This window comes from Diceros bicornis, chromosome 21 (genome assembly GCF_020826845.1).
Source record: "Diceros bicornis minor isolate mBicDic1 chromosome 21, mDicBic1.mat.cur, whole genome shotgun sequence".
Lineage (NCBI taxonomy): Eukaryota > Metazoa > Chordata > Mammalia > Perissodactyla > Rhinocerotidae > Diceros > Diceros bicornis.
In genome coordinates this window covers 46,994,851-47,015,354 of record NC_080760.1, presented here as the reverse complement: position 1 = coordinate 47,015,354, position 20,504 = coordinate 46,994,851, and the positions used below count along the sequence as shown (strand labels likewise).

Genomic DNA, 20,504 nt, shown 5'->3' with positions numbered 1-20,504 from the left:
TCCCCACTTATCCTCCACCTCCATTTTAGAGGTGACCTCCTACCCACACAGTGGTGCTTATGGTGTGCCAGACACGATTCCACGCGCTTTACACTTTACACACACAACTCTGAATTCTCACGACAGCCCAGGAGGTAATCTCTACTGTCATCTGCACTTTGCATTTGAGGAAACTGAGGCACAAGAGGGTTCAATTACACGCCCGAGGCCATACAATTCAGAAGGGCACAGACGGGGTTTGCAGCCAGGTGGCCCGAAGCCAGAGTCCCTCTCTTCACTCCCGCATTATACGCCTGGAGAGGACAGACTTGCAGGAAGCTCACATATTCTGAGGGGATGGGCGCTCCCTGGAGCGAGGGAGAGCGTGGCCACCAGATTAATGACTCAGACACTCAAGTGCTCTTGGGAGGGACACCATAGACAGGAACCTGGGCCAGATCTTCGACTAGATCTGCGTTTCCCATCTGTGCCTTACTCCTCCCACTGCTAGTAAATAAGATGGTTTTAGGTGGAATGTGATCATGTCAACCTTTATATCATTGTTCATTTAATGGAAACCATAAAAAAATATAACTAGCCCATCAAGCCTATGATATCACATCGCTGAGAGTGAGACTAAAGATTTTTTTAAGTGTCTTATCATAAAAAAAAAATTCTTAAGTAGGTAGTAGTGTAGATGGTACTCAGCTGTGACAAGAGAAGAACAGATGGTCGAGTCCAGTCTATATCCTCTGCTGACAGGTGACGAGGTTTTGAAACCAGGCACTCAACTCACTGGTTGCATGTCCTCGGGCAAGTCTTTCTACCTCGCTGTACCATCTAAGACCTCAGGGTCTACTCAGTCCCAATCTGCCCCATCTAACAGATGGAGAAACCAAGGCTTTGGACAGAAAAGAGCTTTCTGGACCACTCTGTCTCACTTTCCAGCCCATAATCCAGGACCCACAGGCACAACTCGTGCTTTGTGGTGACTGATAGAACTCAGTAGACCTTCTATTGGGCCAGTCTGCCCAACCCTATCTGATTGGTTAGGGGTGTGTGTGTGTGTGTGTGTGTGTGTGTGTGTGTGTTTCCTGTAAAAGATACTGAAAGGAAGGCCTGCTTTGATCCCCCTGGAGGCCGTGAGTCTGGGGATGACTCAGGAATGCCAAACCAGAAGCTGAACTCACAGGCTGTGTAGCCCCTTGCCCACCAGCTGCACTGAGCTGCCTGTGCCAATTTGGAAGGCTCATTTAAATCAGCCTTTGTCCCAACCTGTCAAGGATCAAGCGTTGACTGGGGAGAGCCTGGTAACTAACACCAAGGAGAGCTATGTACCTTAGGGACGTGACCAAGAGCTTGGAAACCCTCATCCTCTCCCCCAGACATGTTACTAAAACTCCCCCAGGCTCGCTTTCTTCGTCCTTTAAATAAGAGTATAGGTTCCTTTGCGCTGTACGGGGCATTGGAAGTAAAGGATGGCTGGTTTTGCTAGACGGTTATAACTGGGATCCACTGAAAGGCTTTCAGCATTTCAGAAGAAATAGAAAGGATACTCCAAGGAGTATAAATAATGCAAAAAAGGGCCTGTCCTCTTTTGACCAAGTAATCTCTGTGGCTAGTAAGTTCTGCCTGGGTCTCCTTCCTTTTTTGGACTTATTTCCTGTTTTACACTTTTGTACATTTTGCTCAATCTGACTCATTTTTGAGTTGAGCTATCAGCAAATATTTGGTATTTTGAATTTCATCTTCTGTTCTCACCAAATGGAGTTTGTTTTTAGAAGATAAGCATATTTTCAAATTTAGACTAGACGCTTTTCAAAATTTAAGACACCAATTGGCTGAAATTAGTCTTGGGTTATGGAATGATAACCATACCCCATCCCATAAAAATGATATTAGCTGCTACTTACTGAAGCTGCTTTATCCATATGCTGTATCATGAATCCTAACCCAATCAGATGAGGCAGATTTTGATATTTCCCATTTTTATACATGAAGAAATCAAGCTCAGGTTAGTTAAAAATAAATCTCTCCCCACATCACAGAGGGATTCAGTGGTGGAGGCAGAACTGAAGCCAGATCCGATTGATTTCAAAGCCCATTCTCTCTTCTGAAAATTCTCTCAGGATTTCTCCTTTCTGGCCCAGCACATCTTTCTTCACTTCATTTATTTCCTCACTTTATGTCTGCAATAATCCCATTGACTTCCTCAGCACTCCTCTTCTCCATGTCACTCATTTATCCGAGTTAATTCAAATGCTCAGCTCTCCGTAAAGCCAGGGGGCTCCAGGAGGACATGGTAATGTTTTTGAACTTGATGAGCAAACTTAAATTTCCTACCTTGCGTTTATTTCACTGTAGGGACCAAAGCTCAGGGAAGACTTGGGTGGGATCCTGGCACCAGACCTTGCTTAGAATGGCTGCCCTTCCCACACGAGGGCAAACCAAACTTCAGTACTTTCCAGGACTTGGTCTTTTGTTTTTCTAACGCTGAAGGTGATAAAGGTGATGAGCATGAGCCAGAAATCCCTTGCAAAGGGCCGCAGAAAGCCATTACCTTAAAGCAAAAGCCCCTATGCAAGATTTTCTCAGTGATGTTGAAGTGTTATAGCTATGAAAACATCATTATGACGGAAATTCCACAGGAAGCTTAGCTTTGTTCTTGTGAAATTGAAAGTCTCCAGCCCTGTAGCCTCTTTTCCCCCACTGAGACGATTGTTTTTATAACAGGATTTTGTTTTTGTTTTTATTTCTGTTGGGTTTTGTTTCTAACGTTAGGAAAGATGGTTGTTATGTTTCACAGTCTTAATCTCGAATCAGAGATCAAAGCCCCCACCTCCTCTGTAGACACACAGTCTATTTCAAGGTTCTATTATTATCACAGGTAACAAATGCCGTGCCTGTCATTTCAGCCCCTGTTTTTCCCAAGGGGCTGGTTTTTGATGACCTCCCACCATGCTGTCTACCACAAATCAGGTCTCCTTCTCCTGGATCACTTTAAAAACGCAGCATGACGGCAATTTCTAAGGGCACAGTGGCGCAGTGACCTCTCCACACTGTCATTGGATAAACTGCCTTGAGCATCCTTGATGGGACAGGCTCAGGGCAGGGCTGGGAGCTGTAAGACAGCTCCTCCCGGAGTCCACAGTCACACAAATTCAGGAATACGTACGACCTGACGTTCTTTTCATTGCTTCAAAAGAAAAGCATGGGAGACAGAGGGGCGGTGTAGCAGGAGGCTGAGCCTCTGGGAGGTGACTTTTGTGTTGATGGAGGAGGAGGAGGAGAGAGGGGAGAGCAGAGTGTGTTCCTGGCAGAGGAACAGGCTGTTCACGGCTTTCAGGACGGGGGAACTGGCAAGTCGGGAAAAGCAAATATGCGCTCATCACTCTGCTCCTGAGGCAGCTGAGGCCATCCATGCATGTTAATAAGTGGTCCATTCATATGTGGGGCCGTTCGTCCAGATTTCCGTCATGAAGGTATTTCCCAACCCCTCAATTTCCAGACTAACCCAGGTCTGAGAGGGGAAGGATGTGTCTGCACTCAGAGCGGAAAAGTCACCCTCAGAATGGGGCAGATGTACCAGGAAGCGGAACAAACCGTATGCATTAGGCCCCCCTCACTGGCACAGCACCTTCCTAGGGCCTGCACCTGATGTTGTATTTGCAATTTCGCATTCTTTTTCTTAAAGAAGCCCTCCAAATTTGCGTAAGCCTCATGCCCCACAAAATCTGGATCCACCCATTATCAGAACTCAGGGCTTCTGGATTCAAGCCCACACACTTTAGTGCTGCCTCTAATTATTGGGGTGGGGTCTGGGCTACCCAAGGGAAGAAGCCCTCTTTTAATTCAGCAATGCGGAATATGAGGGAGGTCTCCTCAACAGGCTCAGGGAAAGTCAGAGGGCATCAATTGGGTCAGCCCTTCCATGGCCCAACAGCGCTGCTTCTCATGAGCCCTGACCCCTTTTGGTGACTACGGCCACCTCAAATCACTTTTGGTTTCCAGCTCACAGCCAGAAATGCTTGCTTTTACATGGTTTATTGTCTGTGACTCAGCTTACCCAAGTGAACGATACATTTGAGGGCGCTGTTCCACGGTGACCACTTGTTTCTGATCCCTTCTTACTCATTCTGGTACTTAAGCTCTTTTTCAACTTAGTCTGTCCAGGGACTTATGAGTTGGGGCCTGCAGGACATATGAGTTGTAAGGGGCAGGGTCTAGAGGTCCCAGCACGGGGGCATCTGGATCCCAGAAAGTGGCCTCTTTGGGCCACCAAGGCTGCCGTGCCCCAGTGCTGAGATTTCTCCAGATTTTCCTGTGCAAAGGGGGCATGGAATTACCCCTCCCACGGTTATTGTGAATTCTCTCGAATGTGGGGTCCATCGGAGCTTCTGGGTCACCGTGCTTGGCCTGTGGTAGGTGCTCAAGTGAATAATTCCCGAAAGAATGAATAAATATGTTACCCAGAATTTTGAGTTCAGGAGCCCAGCCAGAAGATGGAGTGATAAACATCATAGCAAACAATCACTGTATTTTCAGATTTGTCAGGTATATTATTTCCCCAAAAAGTACTCCAATATTACCCTGCATCTAATGCATCTGAATTATGGCAAATCACTAGGCTGTGAAAGAAGGATTTTGTTTAGTGCCAAACAGCGAATTCCCATGTTATCACTGTATCTCTACTCTGCAGTAAGCTGTACTCACAGGAGTACACCAGATAGCATGCTTCCCTTTTCAAAACTTCACCAGAGTGACTTTCAGTATACATGTGATGAAAAGTATTTAACTGTTCTTCAACACTCCTTCCTAGCCCCAAAGTCCCTATTAAATAGATCCCCAAGGTCGTGCCCTATATTCTGCAAGGAAGAAGTGCTTTGTGAAGCTTCAGTTAGCTTTTCTCAGTCCTGGTGGGTCCTCAGAACTCATGCAGCCTAACTCCCAACCTCCCTCCAATGTTACAGATGTGGGACCCACAGGCCCAGAGAGGGCGCCTGAGGCGATGGTAATAAGAGATGTTTTTATAGCCTCTTGTCATTCACGAGGTGCTGCCACATACTTTCATTTCATCTCATAAGGACCCTGGAATGAGGTATCATTAGCCCCATTTTAAAGATGGGAAATCGAGGCTAGTAGGTGTTCTAGGACTTGCCCAAGATTGCACGGATCAGTAGATACAGGGGCAGACTCTGAAGCCCGATCTTGTGACGTCAGCTCAAAAGTCTCTGGATCCCCATTTCTCAGATGAGAACATGGGGGCTGAGGCAGGCTTGAGAACAGGAGTAGGTCACCTGACCCTGTGGGGTCCTTCAGGCCCCCTGCACCACCATCCCTGCGGAGAGGAGAGCCTGCTGGTTGAAAACCAATCAGGTATCTCCAGCTGTCCCAGGAGGGGCTCATCTTTGCACCCTCCCCTCCCAGGGCCGCCTTTTCATTTCCGTGAATAAGAACACCATTTGTCTTTGTCTCCCCAGGACTGGACAGCGACTTCCTGGCGGTGCTGAGTGACTACCCATCTCCTGACATCAGCCCCCCCATATTCCGCCGGGGGGAGAAACTGCGCGTGATTTCTGAGTGAGTTAGCTTTCCAAAACTTTTACAATCCCCCAAAAAGGATAAACTCGATTTGGGTGGAAATCATTAGATTTTAGCTATAGTTGTCCAATTCCACATGGGCTCTGGTCCTTATTGTGAGGTGAGAAATTTGGCCTATATGGAAGGCCTTCATGCTTAATCTTCCTTAATGCTGCCAGTGCTCTAAAACGTTCAGTGGCACCCCATTGCCTGATAGATGAAATTTAAATTCCTTAAGTTGGCTTTTGAGATCCTTTATGATCCAACTTCTGCTTCTCATGTGGGCTTCATCTCCCACCACATGTGCAGTGTTGATATTATATACCAGTGCGGACTTTACATTATATACCTTGGGGAGGAGAACCCAGGAGTCTAAAGAAACTTCTGATGATAAGCATAGAGTATTGCTTTCTACCCTGTTGCCTCTCCATGATTTGAAATATGCCCAGAAGAAATAGGGGCTTTAAGCCCCTTTTATTTAGATCCTCATTGATGTAGATGCATGAAACTCTCTTGGCTCTATTGCAAGTATAAATCAGTGCAGTAAACATTTATTTTTAAAAAGCCTCCCATTGTAGAACATCAGCTGGAAACATCAGCTGCTGATCTCTGAAAGGTGGCTATGGCCAGCACGTGAGAAGATTTCCTGGTTAGCTTGGAATGGGGGATATGTTTAAAAACTAAACTTTCATATGGATAAATTCGGGTCAACACGGCCAATGACAGATCTTAAAAAAGGAACGTCCCGACATATGCTCCGGGTTAAATCTGATGACTCTGTTCATCCCTCGCTTCACTCATTCACTTTGCCACTTACGTGTCCTCCCTGTCCTGTCTGTTCTCCTTACAGTGAAGGGGGCTGGTGGAAAGCCATCTCCCTTAGCACTGGCCGAGAGAGCTATATTCCTGGAATATGTGTGGCCCGAGTTTACCATGGGTGAGTACATTTCTGAAATGGCATCAACAAGGCATGATATTTATGCTAGTGGTCCGTTAGTTTGCACAGAGAGAGTCCAGCATGGTACAGCAGAAAGGAAGACATTGGTTCTAGAGGGTCACTTCTACTCGCAGCTCAGTCCATAAGGACGGGTGCGACCTTCGGCTAACCCCTCCTCCACCTAAGACTCGATTTCCCCATCAGGAAGATGAAGGGAGGTGGACCTTTCAGCTCTAACATGGTTTTCCTGGCACATGGCAATAAACACTCAGGAACTGTTATCATAGGATGCAGAGGCCAAAAGTCAGTCTGTCTGGCTTCAAATCCTGCCTCTGTTACTTACTGCCTATGCGACAGTGGGCGAGCTGCTCAACATTCTATGCAGCAGTTTCCTTTCCCCACCTGTCAAACAGAGATCATAATATAAAACGATAGGGAAGATAATAGATAATAATATGACCCAAGTATAGTGGTGTTGGGAAAATGAGATGAGATAATATGCAGACAGTTCTGGGAACAATGCCTGAAATTACAGTTAGCACTCGACACATTGGCTAAGTTCTTATCAGATCATGTCCAGACCGCAGAGTGCGCTTACTGCCAACAACGCTTACGTACCCAACCTGACAAATGGCTAAGTCAAAGAGAAGAGAAGAAACTTCAAATAGTCAGGCGTGGCAGACGAGACAAGTGCATTGCTTTCTCCCGCGCTTTTACGGGAAAAGGCTTGCAGCACGATGGTGGCTCTGGAGGCCAGCACACCTGGCTGGAATACGTGTGGCTTACTCCCTGACTTCCACGGAGGAGCCTTGGAAAAGTTACTTAACCTCCTTGAGCCACAGTCTCCTCACCTGTCAAGCAACCAAGGCCAGACCTTGGCAAAGAAGTGCACACTATATAGGAAGGAAGGAAGAAAGGACCATTTTTATGTGAAGCAATCCAGAGATAACTTCTGCACATTCAGAGAAGGACTGTGCACACCACATGCTTGCCTGGTGAAGCAGAGATAACTGCCTGAATACTTTGAAGAATGTAATTCACTGCGTTTCATTGCAGTATTAGTGATTTTGATTATGAATACCAAAAGCCATTTCTGTGCTTAGGATGACGAGAGTGAGCAGAAGTGGGGCAGAAGCTGCTATGAGGGTTACGTTCTGATAGGGATGTGAGTCATGGAACTCTTCTAAATCAGCTGCGTGCCACTGATCCGTTCATTCGTTTGGTGAACAAGCATCAACATCTTCACGCTGAAGATGTGGTACTAAAGGCTGGCAGGAGCTGGGGGTGGTGGGGAACCCAGATGAGTAAGATGGTATCACGACCCTATGGAGTTTCCAATCTAGTAGATGCAATGAATGTCGTTAAAATATAGAACAGGAAGAGAGGCAGTGCAGTATAATCGTTATAGAATTGGCTGCCCCAATTTAGTTGCTGACATGGGGTAACTTGGACAAATTACTTAATCACTCTGACCCTCAGTATCCTCATTGGTGAAAGAGAGGTAACACTACCTGTCTTAGGGGGTTGATATGAGGATTAGATTTCAAGTGCTTAATATGGTATGGGGCCCATAATTAGTGTTCATACATGGCTATTGTTATTGTCATGTTGTCTTCATTTTTATAAGTGAAATTTCATATCAGGACTTGAAAGGATGAATTTTTGTCATATACACTAAAATAACACACTATAGATTGTGGCGAACTAAGGGAAGAGTTGAAATATTTGGCCGAATATGGCATAATCGTGATCTTAACGACAAAAGCACCATTGGAGACCAGTCCATAAATAAACAGTATCTGATGTTGTGTCTGTGGGTCTTCTCCCACGTGTGCTTCAGCTGACCTTTTCAGTGACCTGCTGGCATGCCATGGGGAAAGTTAAAGGGTGCTAAACAGTAGAGTATTACTATTCCCCACAGCATGCACTCAGGCCTGTGGATTAAAAGCCAAGGTCCATTCACTGAAATATGGAGAGTGTTAAAAGCAATGTGCAGTTGCTTCCAAGTACACACCAGCCAACTGCTAACAAAGCACTTCCTTCCACGCTGACACTTGGCAGAGCCTGCTCAGAAATACGAGTGAGGGCCCTTCCCTTAGAACACAGGTTCCTTTGTGTACAGAGCTGCTTTCCGAAGAGTGTTCAAAACTGTCAGCTCTCCTATGGAAGGTGAATGTTCCATCAGAAAGCAGGGCTGCACTATTACAACTGCTCTTTTTTACTGTTAAGTGAAAAAAAGCAAGAAATACATGCACAGTGTAATGACAACTGTGTTTAAAATATGTTGAAAAAGAGAAGAGGGAAATATAATGAATGCAAAGTGGGGCTTGTGAAGTTGGTGAAATGATGCACCACCATTTCTCTCTTTCTTTCTTGTGTCCATTCATTCATTCACAAATATATGCCAAGCTTGATAACCTGGACACAAAGATGAAACCCAAAAAGGCAGACACAGTCCCTGCCCTCACGGGGTGAGGAGGGAGGGGCCAGGAAGTTAAAGTATAAGGGAAGTAGACCAGATAGGTCCCTTATCACTTTGTAAAATAATTATATATCATATAATGCAGAATGGGCACAGTCCAGTTGGCACTTGAGAAATGAGATAAGAAAGATGCTTTATGCATCTTTACGTCCTCATTATCCACTGTAATATCTGGCATGAGGTAGGCACTCAGGAATTTTATTTGAAAGATTAAAAGTATGAATGAATGAATAACGAACAGTTGATGAACTATTTGAACGTGAATGAACAAACAGTTTTAATCCCGACAGTTCTATATTAACTGGGCCTCGAGGTTAATTTCTGTGCCCCGCCTGTCTGTTTTGGGGGGAGGGTCTGCTCAGAATACTCATGGCTGTCTCCCTACTTCCCAGCTGGCTGTTTGAAGGGCTGGGCAGAGACAAGGCTGAGGAGCTGCTGCAGCTGCCAGACACGAAGATGGGCTCCTTCATGATCAGAGAGAGTGAGACCAAGAAAGGTGAGCAGCCTCCGACTCATCTTTCCGTGCTCTGGTCAGACAAGCAGGTTTTGTTCCCGGCTGACTCATTACATGGCTCATTTGCCCTCCTCCCACGAGGGACGCAAATCGATCCGATGTGGTGAGCTCCCCGTGCCCACACACCACCGGTGAGGCCAGTGTCAAAGCCAGGGGCCTAGAAACAGGTAGCGGGGACCTCATGGGCACTGCCGTGGGCCCTGCCCCATATCAGGCCCTGCTGCCAACTCCTGCTGGAAAATTTCCCATCAACGGAGAAGAAAAGCGAACGCCAGGCGTGGGCAGTCGCTGGCACAGAGAGTACGTGGGCTTCGGTCTAGGCCTGGCCTGGGCTCTCAACCTCTGTGACTGGGGCAAGTCATTGACTTCTCTGGGCTCAATTTTCTCATCCGTGAAATGGAGAGAAAGCCCCTCTCTTGTAAGGTTGTGGTGCTATTCAAATGTAATAATAATTGTAGTGCTCTTGCTACACGGAGACGTTCAATATTAGTCCCCACTATGCCCTACGATGAAATCAGAAGGCTTAGAGTATCAGGACAAACAGACACATCTTCTTACATACACGATCTTTATCCTTATAATTTCCTTACATGCTACGCCTTAAGTAATTCCGTGAAGACAAAATAGCAGGGTTTTGTCATGGCTCGGAGGAGGGGTCCTGAATTCTCATTTCGGCTGTGTGAATTACTAAGAAGTCACCTCCTCTCCAAGCCTAGTTTCCTTATCTATAGTGTGAGATTAACAACGAGAAAGTGCTTAGCGCGTATCAGGGATGCAGCAAGCACTTAAATGCGCAGGAGCAAAACACTTAGCAGCTCCGGCTTTCCCAGACTGCGAATAATAATAGCTTTGTAAATACAGAAGATATTTTCAAGTTCTTAGCCTGTTTCTTGTATCCTTGCCATCAAAGAAGAGAAGACGCGGCACCTGAGAGTATCTCCCGCTCCCCTGTTAACCGCCAAAGCTGCCTGGTGCTGGAGCCCTTCACCGAAATGAGCACCAGCCTTACTTTGGGGATGCAGGGACCAGACATAGTGATAAAAAATCCAAGAACAACTTTTCTCTCAAAAACCTGAATGTGCTGGGGGAAAGCAAGATCAAAGCATAGGCGAAACTTCTGTGCACGTCCCGGGGGTCCCCCGAGGCAGGAGACCCAGACTCACACAGACCCTCTAAGATGGTGTGGTCGAGAGAGGGGGGAGAGAACCCAGCTTGAGGTGCCAGAGCTGGTCTAAAAATAGAGATGTCGTAAGGCAGATCTGCAGCAGGGGTGGGGCCGGCGTGGGGGTGGTGGGCTCTGCTCCCCTGGGTATGCAAAGTTCTGATAAATTTCCACCTGCCCCCTTGACCTGCACACCATATTTCCAGTCCCCGTTGACATTACCAGAAGACACATGTTGGGTTGACTCTGAGGGCAGGCCTGGGGCAAAGCTAGGGATGCTCATTAGAATGCTCTAGGGGGCCTTCTCAGGGCAAGTGTCAAACCCCAGGTGTGCCATTTCTAAGCTGTGTGCCTCTGGCCATGTCACTCAGGGGCTCTGAGCCTCAGTTTCTCCATCTGTAATATATTATTAACCGTAATAATATAATGGACCCATCTGGGGTATTTCTGAGAATCAACTGAGATGTTGCTTGGAAATAGCTGAGCCCCCTGCCCAGCCCACATAGCAAAGACGTGGTAAATGCTAGCGCCCTTCCCCTCCTACTGCCTCTTGAGCGTTTTTCACCCCTGGAACCCCAGAACAGAGCAGGAAGGACCTTTAAACATGACCTAAGTCCAATTCTCTCCCTTTCCACTTGGAGGCTAAGAGAAGTGAAGGCACTTACCCAAAGTTCTGCTTACTAACCCATTTGGGGTGTTTACTCTAATTGTGCTTAAGGAGAAATAACATGTTTTATGTGTTTCCTATGGATACCAAGAAAAATGTCTTCGTTGCCACTTTTCTAAATTTCTGAGAAAACCAAGCATAAGTCAGAGGGAGTAGGGACAAAGAAACAGGGGCATAACTGTAAGGCCCCTCAAATGTGTGGTGTAGTGGCACTGGTGGGACGAGGGGAAAAGGGTAGCACAAACATTGGAGAGAGTGTACTCGGGAAGGACTCACGGATGACCACTGATCCTGGGTCTATAGGATGCAGCCCAACTCTGATCATTTAACTTGGCCTAAGGACTCAAAAAGCAGGCAGAAGCAGCTGGAATGGTAATTTCACAAAGCACAGACTAAGCCCGTGCACTTGAAAAGCTGTATTAACATGGTTAATACACCGGGCTGCTAAGACAGTGAGCTCCCGTGGTCTCCTAAGAGTGAGCTCTACCCAGGCAGATGGGGTCCTAGTTGCTGCTGTTCAAAACACAAGCGTGCATGTCAGGGTATCATCGCGCTATCACGAGGCTGAGAACATCTCTCTGCTTCGGTGGTGGGGGGTTCCTCAGTTGGCTGCTCTTAGGTGGGGACATGTGGCATGCCACTGACTTGTCTTCCATCTCCTGCAGGTTTCTATTCCCTCTCGGTGAGACACCGGCAGGTGAAGCATTACCGCATCTTCCGCCTGCCAAACAACTGGTATTACATTTCCCCGAGGCTCACCTTCCAGTGCCTGGAGGACCTGGTGAATCACTATTCCGGTAAGAAACACTCCATCAGCCCCCATCCATCAGTGAAGCCTCTCTTTGTTAATTGCCCTGTGATGCCCTCAGTCTAGGATGCACACAGGTCATCACTACGTGCCAGGTGACTGACTTTCCTCTCTGCCTATCCTGCCTTCTTAATATGCTCTTTTCTTGTTAATTTGGACTGTAAATTTCAGGCTAAAACAGACTGCCTGTGAATGCTGCCTAAGTAAAACGCAGCTAATCTCAAATTCAGCCTCTCTCTCCCTGCAAATGAAGCGAGTTAGGATGCCCCTATAGTCACAACCGCAAACAGCTTGCACTTCCTTCAGGGGACCATACATTTGCAGGCCTCTGGGGCTTTGTTCTGACATGCCACTCATTTCCCCTTTTCTGCACGTAAAAATCCTCCTCAGCCTTCAAGCCGACAGGAAGCTTCCTCTGCGCTGAAGCTTCAGAAGTCAGGATTAACTGCCTGTCTCTGCTCCCACAGACGCCAGGTGTTCCCCTGAACTCCCTTTGTTCTGCCTTGTGGCCTAGTTAACTGTGTGCTGGTCTGTGTTTCCCAACAAGCTCTTAAAGACCAGGGATCGTACTTTAGTCACTCGTGTGTCCTTCGTGGACTCAGGAGAGAGGTGACCAGGACAGGGAGCATCCTCCAAGATGGCGGAAGCAAGTGTGTAGTTTTGATGGAGGTGATGGGGTAGTGTGGAGTCAGAAGAGAAAATTTGAGTTAAACTGTGAAAGGCCTGAATGCCAAGTTGGGAGCTGAAACTCTACCCCGTGGAAAAGGGAGAAATAGGAAAAAGTTGACTAAATTTCTAAAAGTTGGCTCTGGAACCTCTCTGTTCATATTCCAGATCTTCTGGGCAACCTGGGGCTAGTTTTCACCTCTGTGCCCCACTTTCTTCTCTGTGTAATGCAGATACTAATTGTTCCTACCTCAGGGATGCTGTGAGACCTCACTGAGTCAGTGCGTGGAAAATACCTGATGTAAAAGCAGGCTCCTACTGAATGACTGCCCCCTTTACTGGGCAGGATGTCTCCTTTCTGCTCCCTTCCCTGCCATATTGGAGAGGAGAAGAGAAGTTGCTTTCACTTTGTTAGCATCTGCCCCCTTCCGGGCTCAGGATGTCTCATCTCACACCCCTGGGTGTCTCTGGCATTCTTTAGGGCGTGGGGTCTTGAAGGGAATTTCAAGGAGAAAGGAGGAGTCCACGGGGCCTGGGTTATCACACCTGGCCTGTGAGAAGTGCAGGTCATGACGAAGGAGTGGCTTGCTTGGGAGACAGGCCCACGCTTGGATCTGGGCTCTGTGAGACCTTGGGCAAAGACCTCCGCCTCTCAGAGCCTCAGTCCCCCATTCACAGAAGGTGGAGAACAGCCCCCTTGCAGGTAGTGGCAATGATTATCGAACAGGATCGTTCACGTATCGCGTCCATCACAGCCTGGCATGTGGCTGATGCGAAATACATGATAAACAAATGTTACTTCTGTGATAGCTGAAAACCCGGCAGCTTGGCTAAAAATGAAAGAGGAAGGGAGTCTTGGAAACAGTCAACTTTTACTGAGTATGAGTAAAGGTTGGTTGTGGTACTTGGCTTTTAATAACAATCATCTGAGAGGTGTGGAGACCATAAGTTTTGCATAAACAAAAGCAAACATGAAAAAGGTGCCAACCGGTAAAGCTTTTACAGCCCGGGAGGTCCTCGAGGCTTCCGGGCCAGGAACGCCCGAGGATCTTGCACCCGTGGAGAAGCAGTGCCTTCTCAAAAGAGGGTCCTGGCCATTGCATCAGTAAAGGGATTCCAGTCATCAGTTACCCCCTGCAAATGACTGAAAAGGGTCTGAAACCTTGAAGTGCTTCCTGTGCCTCTGGGGGACCCCAAAGGGGAAACGATGTGGCCATTTTACCTCCCACCAGATTCTTCCTAAAGGCGCAGAATCAGAGAAATTGTGCACTAAGGGGTCGGAATAGACCTCTTTGTTTTACAAGTTGCTTATGTTTATTATTCTGGTGCCCTTGAGCAAATTACTTAGCATCTTGAAGCCTCAGTTTCTTCACCTATAAAATGGGGATTAAAATGCCTGTTATAGGATTCTTGTTAGGACCAAAAAAAAAATCATGTGTGTGAAACTTTTGGCACCTAAAGTACTCCATGCATGGTGTTGACTGAGAGAACAGAGAGGGTGGGACACAAATGAGCTCTAAAATATGGCCAGGGAAATAAATGGATGGGAAAATGGGAGTCTTGAATGGAGAGTGTTGGAGTCAAAGGGTGTGAGAAGAATGAGTGTTCTGGAAAGTTCTGTAGACTGGGGAGAATTAGATTAGTGTGTCCAGACCCCAGAGGTAGTGTCGGATTTCTTTCTTCTCCGTTTCAGACGTAATGATTTGCTTTTGTAACAAGTGCCTGGTTCTGAATCAATGAGACTTGGGGTGTGGGTCACATTTCTGTGATCCTGAGAAGGTGACTTGACCTCAGGATCCTCAGTTTCCTCATTCCAGAAATGGATACAACAGTACTGATGGCTCAGAGTTGACACAGGCCTCCCTACAATGAAGTGTGCTGGGCTGGCTCAACACAGGGCTCATGCTATCTGCGTATAAATGTTAGTTCTTTTTCTCTTTGCCAAAAGTTCCTTTTCACCCTGAGTATTAACCTTTCCAAGGAAGGACTTTCACAGAGTCCGCTGCCTGTGCTGTCTACTGCCACCGATTTCTTTAGTCTTTGTGTCTGACTTGATCTCCCTCGCTTCCTAACCTGGGAGGTCGTTTCAATTTCCAACCTATGACAGGTAATTATTTCAGATTCACATCCAGTTAAGCTCCCTCCAACCTCAAGGTCCAATCTCACATTTCTCGGTGCAGGCCAGTGTGGGTGGACATTTGAGTTCACAGTGAAAGTCAGACTGAAAACTACTAAACAAGGCATTATTGACTGCCACCCTCTGATGGCCTGGGTTTGCTTCTTTGGCTACAATTTCCTTTTGTTCTTTGCAAGGACACTGGGAGAGCTTCATAAATAAGATGAGAGGCAGAGACCACCAGAGATATAATGTTCTTCCTAAAACCTGGTGATGGGTTGGCTCCAGGCCGGGATGGCCCAGTCCTGCTGGAACCCGGCAGCATCTCACGTCCCCAGCCACCCCATCTCTCCTGTGACATGAGACGCACTGGGGTCTTCAACCTGATTAAGGCCACCTAGAATTTCCTCAATCTATGAGAACGTCTGAGGACAGCCAGAACCAGTCTTTCTCACGATGATATAGGCTAAAGGAAGACTTTGAAGAGATGGCGGCTACATCGTAACGCTCCTGGGAAGATGAGGGACCCTGGATGCTCAGATATTTCACACTAGCTGAGGGAAACAAGAATGGGCTTATTTAATTTTCATTCTCTTTGTGCACGAGTATCTAGGTTAGAGAAGAGAGATTTTTCTTTGTCTACTTTCTCTCTTTTGCCTCTTTGTTTTTCTCTTTCTTCTTTTCCTGTGTCTGTTTCATTTTTGTGCTGTCTTTACTTCCTCCCATCTCTCCCTCTCTCTCCTTCCCTCCCTCTCTCTTTCTCTCCCTCACTTCTCCTTCCCTCCTTCTCTCCTCCTTTCTTTTCTTTTCTCTCTTCTTCCTTCCTTCCTTCCTGTCTTCCTTCCTTCTCTCTCTGCCTCCCTTCCTGTCTTCTTTCCTTGTTTCTTTTACCTTCCTTTCTTCCTACAAATGTATTAGCCTGCTGTGCTATATTAAACGCTGCTCTGTGTGCTTTGGGGGAACCAGCGTTGTACACAGCCCCCCCTTGCACGCGATAGGCTCACCCCAAAAAGTTGATGGCATGCTACCTTAGTGTGGAACCACTGCAGGCGGGGACTTGTGCGGGCACTCTGACAGCTGTTCTCACTCGTTAGCTCACCCTTCCCATTCTGCAGTTGAGGAAACTGGGGCTCAGAGAGGTTCAAGGTGGTTCAGTATCGGGGGCAAAGCTAAAATTCACACCCAAGTTTGGTTGATTCTGGATCTTAATCTTCACTCCGTACCTATGCCAAGCTACGTGCAGTGCGTATTCAGGGCATGTTAACATTTCTTAAACAACTGGGTGCATGGCTCTCAGCCCTGCCATGCTCCCTTCAAATCTTGGCCTCAGTTTTCCCGTGTGAACAACCAGGGAGCTGTACTGGACTGTCCCCCAGGCCCCGCACCCCATGCTGGCTGCAGCATCCCAGAGTCACTGACCAGCCATCTGCTTCCTTCCTCAGAGGTGGCTGACGGCCTCTGCTGTGTGCTGACCACACCCTGTCTCACTCAGAGCACGGCCACCCCAGCAGTGAGGGCCTCCAACTCGCCCGTCACCTTGCGCCAGAAGACTTTCGACTGGAAGAAGGTGTCCAGGTGGGTGTCTGTGTGTGTGTGCATGTGTATGTCCTCCGTGAAGGTGTGCGCCCCAAACCAGTGTATGAGCCTGGCACATGACAACCATGGCCAGTTACAGCCGGCCCTACTGAAACCCGAGGGTAGCCATTCTGAGCAGGTGCAGACCCGTGGAATCTCCCTGACCCCTGGGAGGCAGACTTAGCCTCAGTCCTCAGCTCCCCGCCGAGAACCTCAGTCCCCCAACTCCGCAAACATCTGATGAGTCCCCGTTCAATGTTAACAGAGTATTTTCTAGCTGAAAGATACCACCTTGCTTTCTCTAATTGTTAGGATCCTAGACAGTAACACGCAAAATAATCTTGTGTAAATTTAATATTATTTTAAACCCACACAGAAAGCTGAAACACACCAGCAAAACCCTAAGGTGACTTCATGTTTTTTAAGGGAAAAAAGTCTTCTGCTGACTTGTTTTGTTTGATTTTTAGCTAATGCATTTCAAGAGATATCTGTAGTTGGGGAGTGGTGGATTATCTTATTAATTAAACACTGACTCAGATATCCCACTGGCAAATTCATAGAAAATCAGAGATCAGGATTGCCTGGGAGATGAATAAAGCTGCTCTTCTCTGTAACTATCATAAAGAAATTTCCACTAACATTTACAGTCAGAAGTTTTAGCCGTCCAAGAAAATGGTGGTTCAGAGAGATTAAGAGATATCTCCAAGATCACGCAGCCACAAATGTAAGAACCATAAGTAGAACAATAAGTTAGAGAACTACTAACCAGGCTCTTTTTTCTTCTTCTTTTTCTCATTCTCTTGTCCTCCACCCCTCTACATCTCTCTCTTTTTGCCTTTCCTCTGCTCTCTTTCCTTCCCACTCACAGACTGCAGGAGGACCCCGAGGGGGCAGAGAATCCACTCGGTGTGGACGAGTCCCTTTTCAGCTACGGCCTTCGGGAAAGCATCGCCTCCTACTTGTCCCTCACCAGTGATGACAGTGCCTCCTTCGATCGAAAGAAGAAAAGCCTCTCCTTGATGTATAGCGGCAGCAAGAGAAAGAGTTCCTTCTTCTCATCTCCACCATACTTTGAAGACTAGCCCGGCTACAGACACTGTGGTGCGTGCCCCAAAGGAACAGAGGCTGGAACTCTCACCTAGGATCTTGCAGAAAAGCAGGTTCCCTGGTCCCTGGGGAACCTCATGTCTTCCAGAAGCCAAGAGAAGCCACATGGAGACTCGAACTCGCATCTTCTCTATCCACACCATGACAAAGGGAACCCCTCCCTGGTGTCTGATCAGTACGGGACATCACAAAATGTTGACTCTTGACGTGATCAGGCAACATTTCAGAAGAGCCCTGCGTGTATGTGTGTGCTTGTCATGTTTGTGGGAAAGACAGACACTCTCTCATAGGAAAGTGCGCAAGGACCATTCTCCAACAAACCGTCCAGAGGGTCACACTCTGAGGTCATTGGAGAGAACTTCTGAATGAAAAAAGAAGATGATGAGCCAAAAGCTGTGGCCTGGCAGAAGGTCCTGGTTTGGCAAATTGGTCCCCTGCATTGAACTTTTTTAACCAATCCCTAAAGAGATCTTTGGTATGCAGCTCCTGTTTTTTTAAAGGAACTCAGTGACACTAAATGTCAACCTTTCTTATTAACCCTGAATCAGGAGATCCCTTTGGCCCGCTGGTGCCAAAACCACACGTGCAGAAATCAGATGGCCGCACTACTTCTGCAGAGGGCAGGGGGAACGGGAGGAGAGAGGAGCTGCTGGTGGGGAGAGCAGGACAGTGGCCTGGAACTGTGCAAGCTGTCACAATGTCCCCAGCCACAGCTTTGCAGCACAGAAGGAGCTTCCCTGGCATGCTGAGATTCTTGCCTATATTAACACCTCAATTACTCATTCATGATGGCCTGAAGAGGCACTGTGTTAAGTCCCATGTAAGACATCAGATCAAAAAAGAAAAAAAGATGCATAAGCCACAGCCCCCAGCAGAGGTGCTCACGGTGTAAACAGGGAGAGGGGTATATAAACAAGGGTGAAAGTGGGTGTAAAAGGAGAAATCAGCTCCTGGCTTCTGGAGGGCCTGCGGTCAGGTAAGGGGAACCTAGGAGCTCATGTTTCAGCTAGACCTTCAGAGAGTGGAAGATTGGTTGGATTTTTTGAAAAAAGGAAATCAATAAGTTCTAAAGAGTTAATTTATCCAGTATTTTATTCTAAGAAGGGTTTGTCATCCATGTGAATAAAAATGCCGAGCTCCAGGAAAGATGGGAGTCAGAGGGGCTCAATTGTGTCATATATCGTTTTAAGTGATGAGAGAGAAAACACAGTGAAGATCTAGAGAAGAAGCATTTATCTCCAGACCACCCACCTGGATCTTGTAGGAAGGGGTCTGCAGATGCATCCATGACTCATTTTCCCCTGTTGCAAAGGGATTCAGGGGAGAAGGAGTGCATGTGGTATCTCTCACTGCCTGACATGAGAAGTCTGTCTGTTCACCATATGCATTCCATAGATCTGAGATCATGTGCTAGTGGCGTGTGTATATGCATTTAAATGAATTTCTGTATCATCAGATTCCAGTGTGTTTATACCAGAAGACATTTGTGGTTTCCTCAACAATCCCAAAAGGCTGTTTCAAATGACCAGCCAATGTATGGGAAATGAATGTATCAGTGTGGACATTGACTTCCACCATAAGGCAGGGTGACCTCACAAACTCTAGATGTTTGTACAGTGTCTTATGTATTGTTTTCCGTTGTGACTAATGTGGTTGGAACGTTTGGGGAGTACTCAGAGGGATTTCTAAGTGGGAAGCATTACATTTTGCTAAATCATGTATTTATTCCTGATTAAAATAAACCTAATAAATATTTAACCATTAGAATGTGGGGAGAGCTTCCTGGGTGAAGTGGGTGCATGGTTCATTCAGAAGCTCTGTGGGTTTTGAATTTTCAAATAAACTTGCAACTGAAGAGACATGAGAGCAAGGAACAATGGTTAAGCAGCTCAGCTTCTTCTCAAGGTGCAGCCTTAAGAAAATTGGATTTTATGACTTTTGAGGGCGTCTTATCAAACTTGAAGGTGGACATAAGGAATCAAGGGAGAGAACAACTTCTTAGTGACTGTTATGAAAATTCTGTCTTGCCTCGATACTTCTGCATGTTACTTGGGACACCTCTGCTATTCACTCTTCCAAGAATTTCTTTCTACAAATACTTTTTCGACACCCATTAAAAACCAAACACTGGTCTAGGTGCTGGAGCTGTATCAGGGAGAACCAGATCAGGTCTCTAATATCATGGAGCTTGATATCATATATAAACAAGAAACTTTCCGACAACAGTGAATGCAGTGCAGAAGGTGGGACAGGCTGCTGGGTTGGACCGTGACAGGTGGGGGGTCGTTTAATCAGATGCTTAGGAAGGGTTTCCCAGGGGAGGCATCTGAGCTCACATGAGAGCTGAGGCCTGGAAGATGAGCAGCAAACAGCCATGCAAAGATCTAGGAAGAATAGCGGAGGCGGTAGGCATAGTGTGGCGATTCCTGCAGGCAGGAGCAAGGCTGCATGTGGAAGGATCTGAAATAGCGCCGGGTGGCTGGGGCTGAGTGAGCCAAGGTGGCGAAGAGAGGGCTGTCGGAGGCAGGCAGATCCTGCAGGGCCCTGGATGGGAGGTTAACGGAGTTAGGGTCTATTCTAGGAGAAACAGAAAGCCATTGGAAGGATCTAAGTAGGGGAGTGATATCATTTCATTTATATGTTTAAAATAACACACTAGTTGCTGTGTAGAGAATGGATTTTTAAAACTCTGGCTTTGTAGGATCTACTTGACACAGTTAAAACAGAAGGATATAGAGTCTGAAAATAAAAGGGTGGAAAATTTTTCATTTAAAAATGAACAAAAGGGAAAAGTGTTGAATTTTGAGGCAAAATTTAAGGTGAAAATAAATTACCTAAGGGCAAAGAGAGATGTTACAAATGAATAATACATTAAAAATATATAATGATTGAACCTATATTAATATAACAA

The 20,504-nt window shown here is 46.7% G+C and overlaps 2 protein-coding genes across 3 annotated transcripts in view; one reads left to right on the top strand and one right to left on the bottom strand.

The window, feature by feature from the left end:
• The window catches only part of SLA (Src like adaptor), a 34,040-nt gene extending 14,680 nt beyond the window's left edge, over positions 1-19,360 (top strand). For both annotated transcript variants that reach the window (XM_058564966.1, XM_058564965.1), the window contains 6 exons: positions 5,460-5,559; positions 6,410-6,496; positions 9,371-9,474; positions 11,987-12,118; positions 16,354-16,486; positions 17,355-19,360. In XM_058564966.1, coding sequence (XP_058420949.1) covers positions 5,460-5,559; positions 6,410-6,496; positions 9,371-9,474; positions 11,987-12,118; positions 16,354-16,486; positions 17,355-17,568 — 770 coding nt within the window. In that variant the 3' untranslated portion in view covers positions 17,569-19,360. The remainder of the gene's footprint in view (positions 1-5,459; positions 5,560-6,409; positions 6,497-9,370; positions 9,475-11,986; positions 12,119-16,353; positions 16,487-17,354) is intronic.
• Positions 1-20,504, bottom strand: part of TG (thyroglobulin) — a 256,521-nt gene that overhangs the window by 76,637 nt on the left and 159,380 nt on the right. The window lies entirely within an intron of this gene.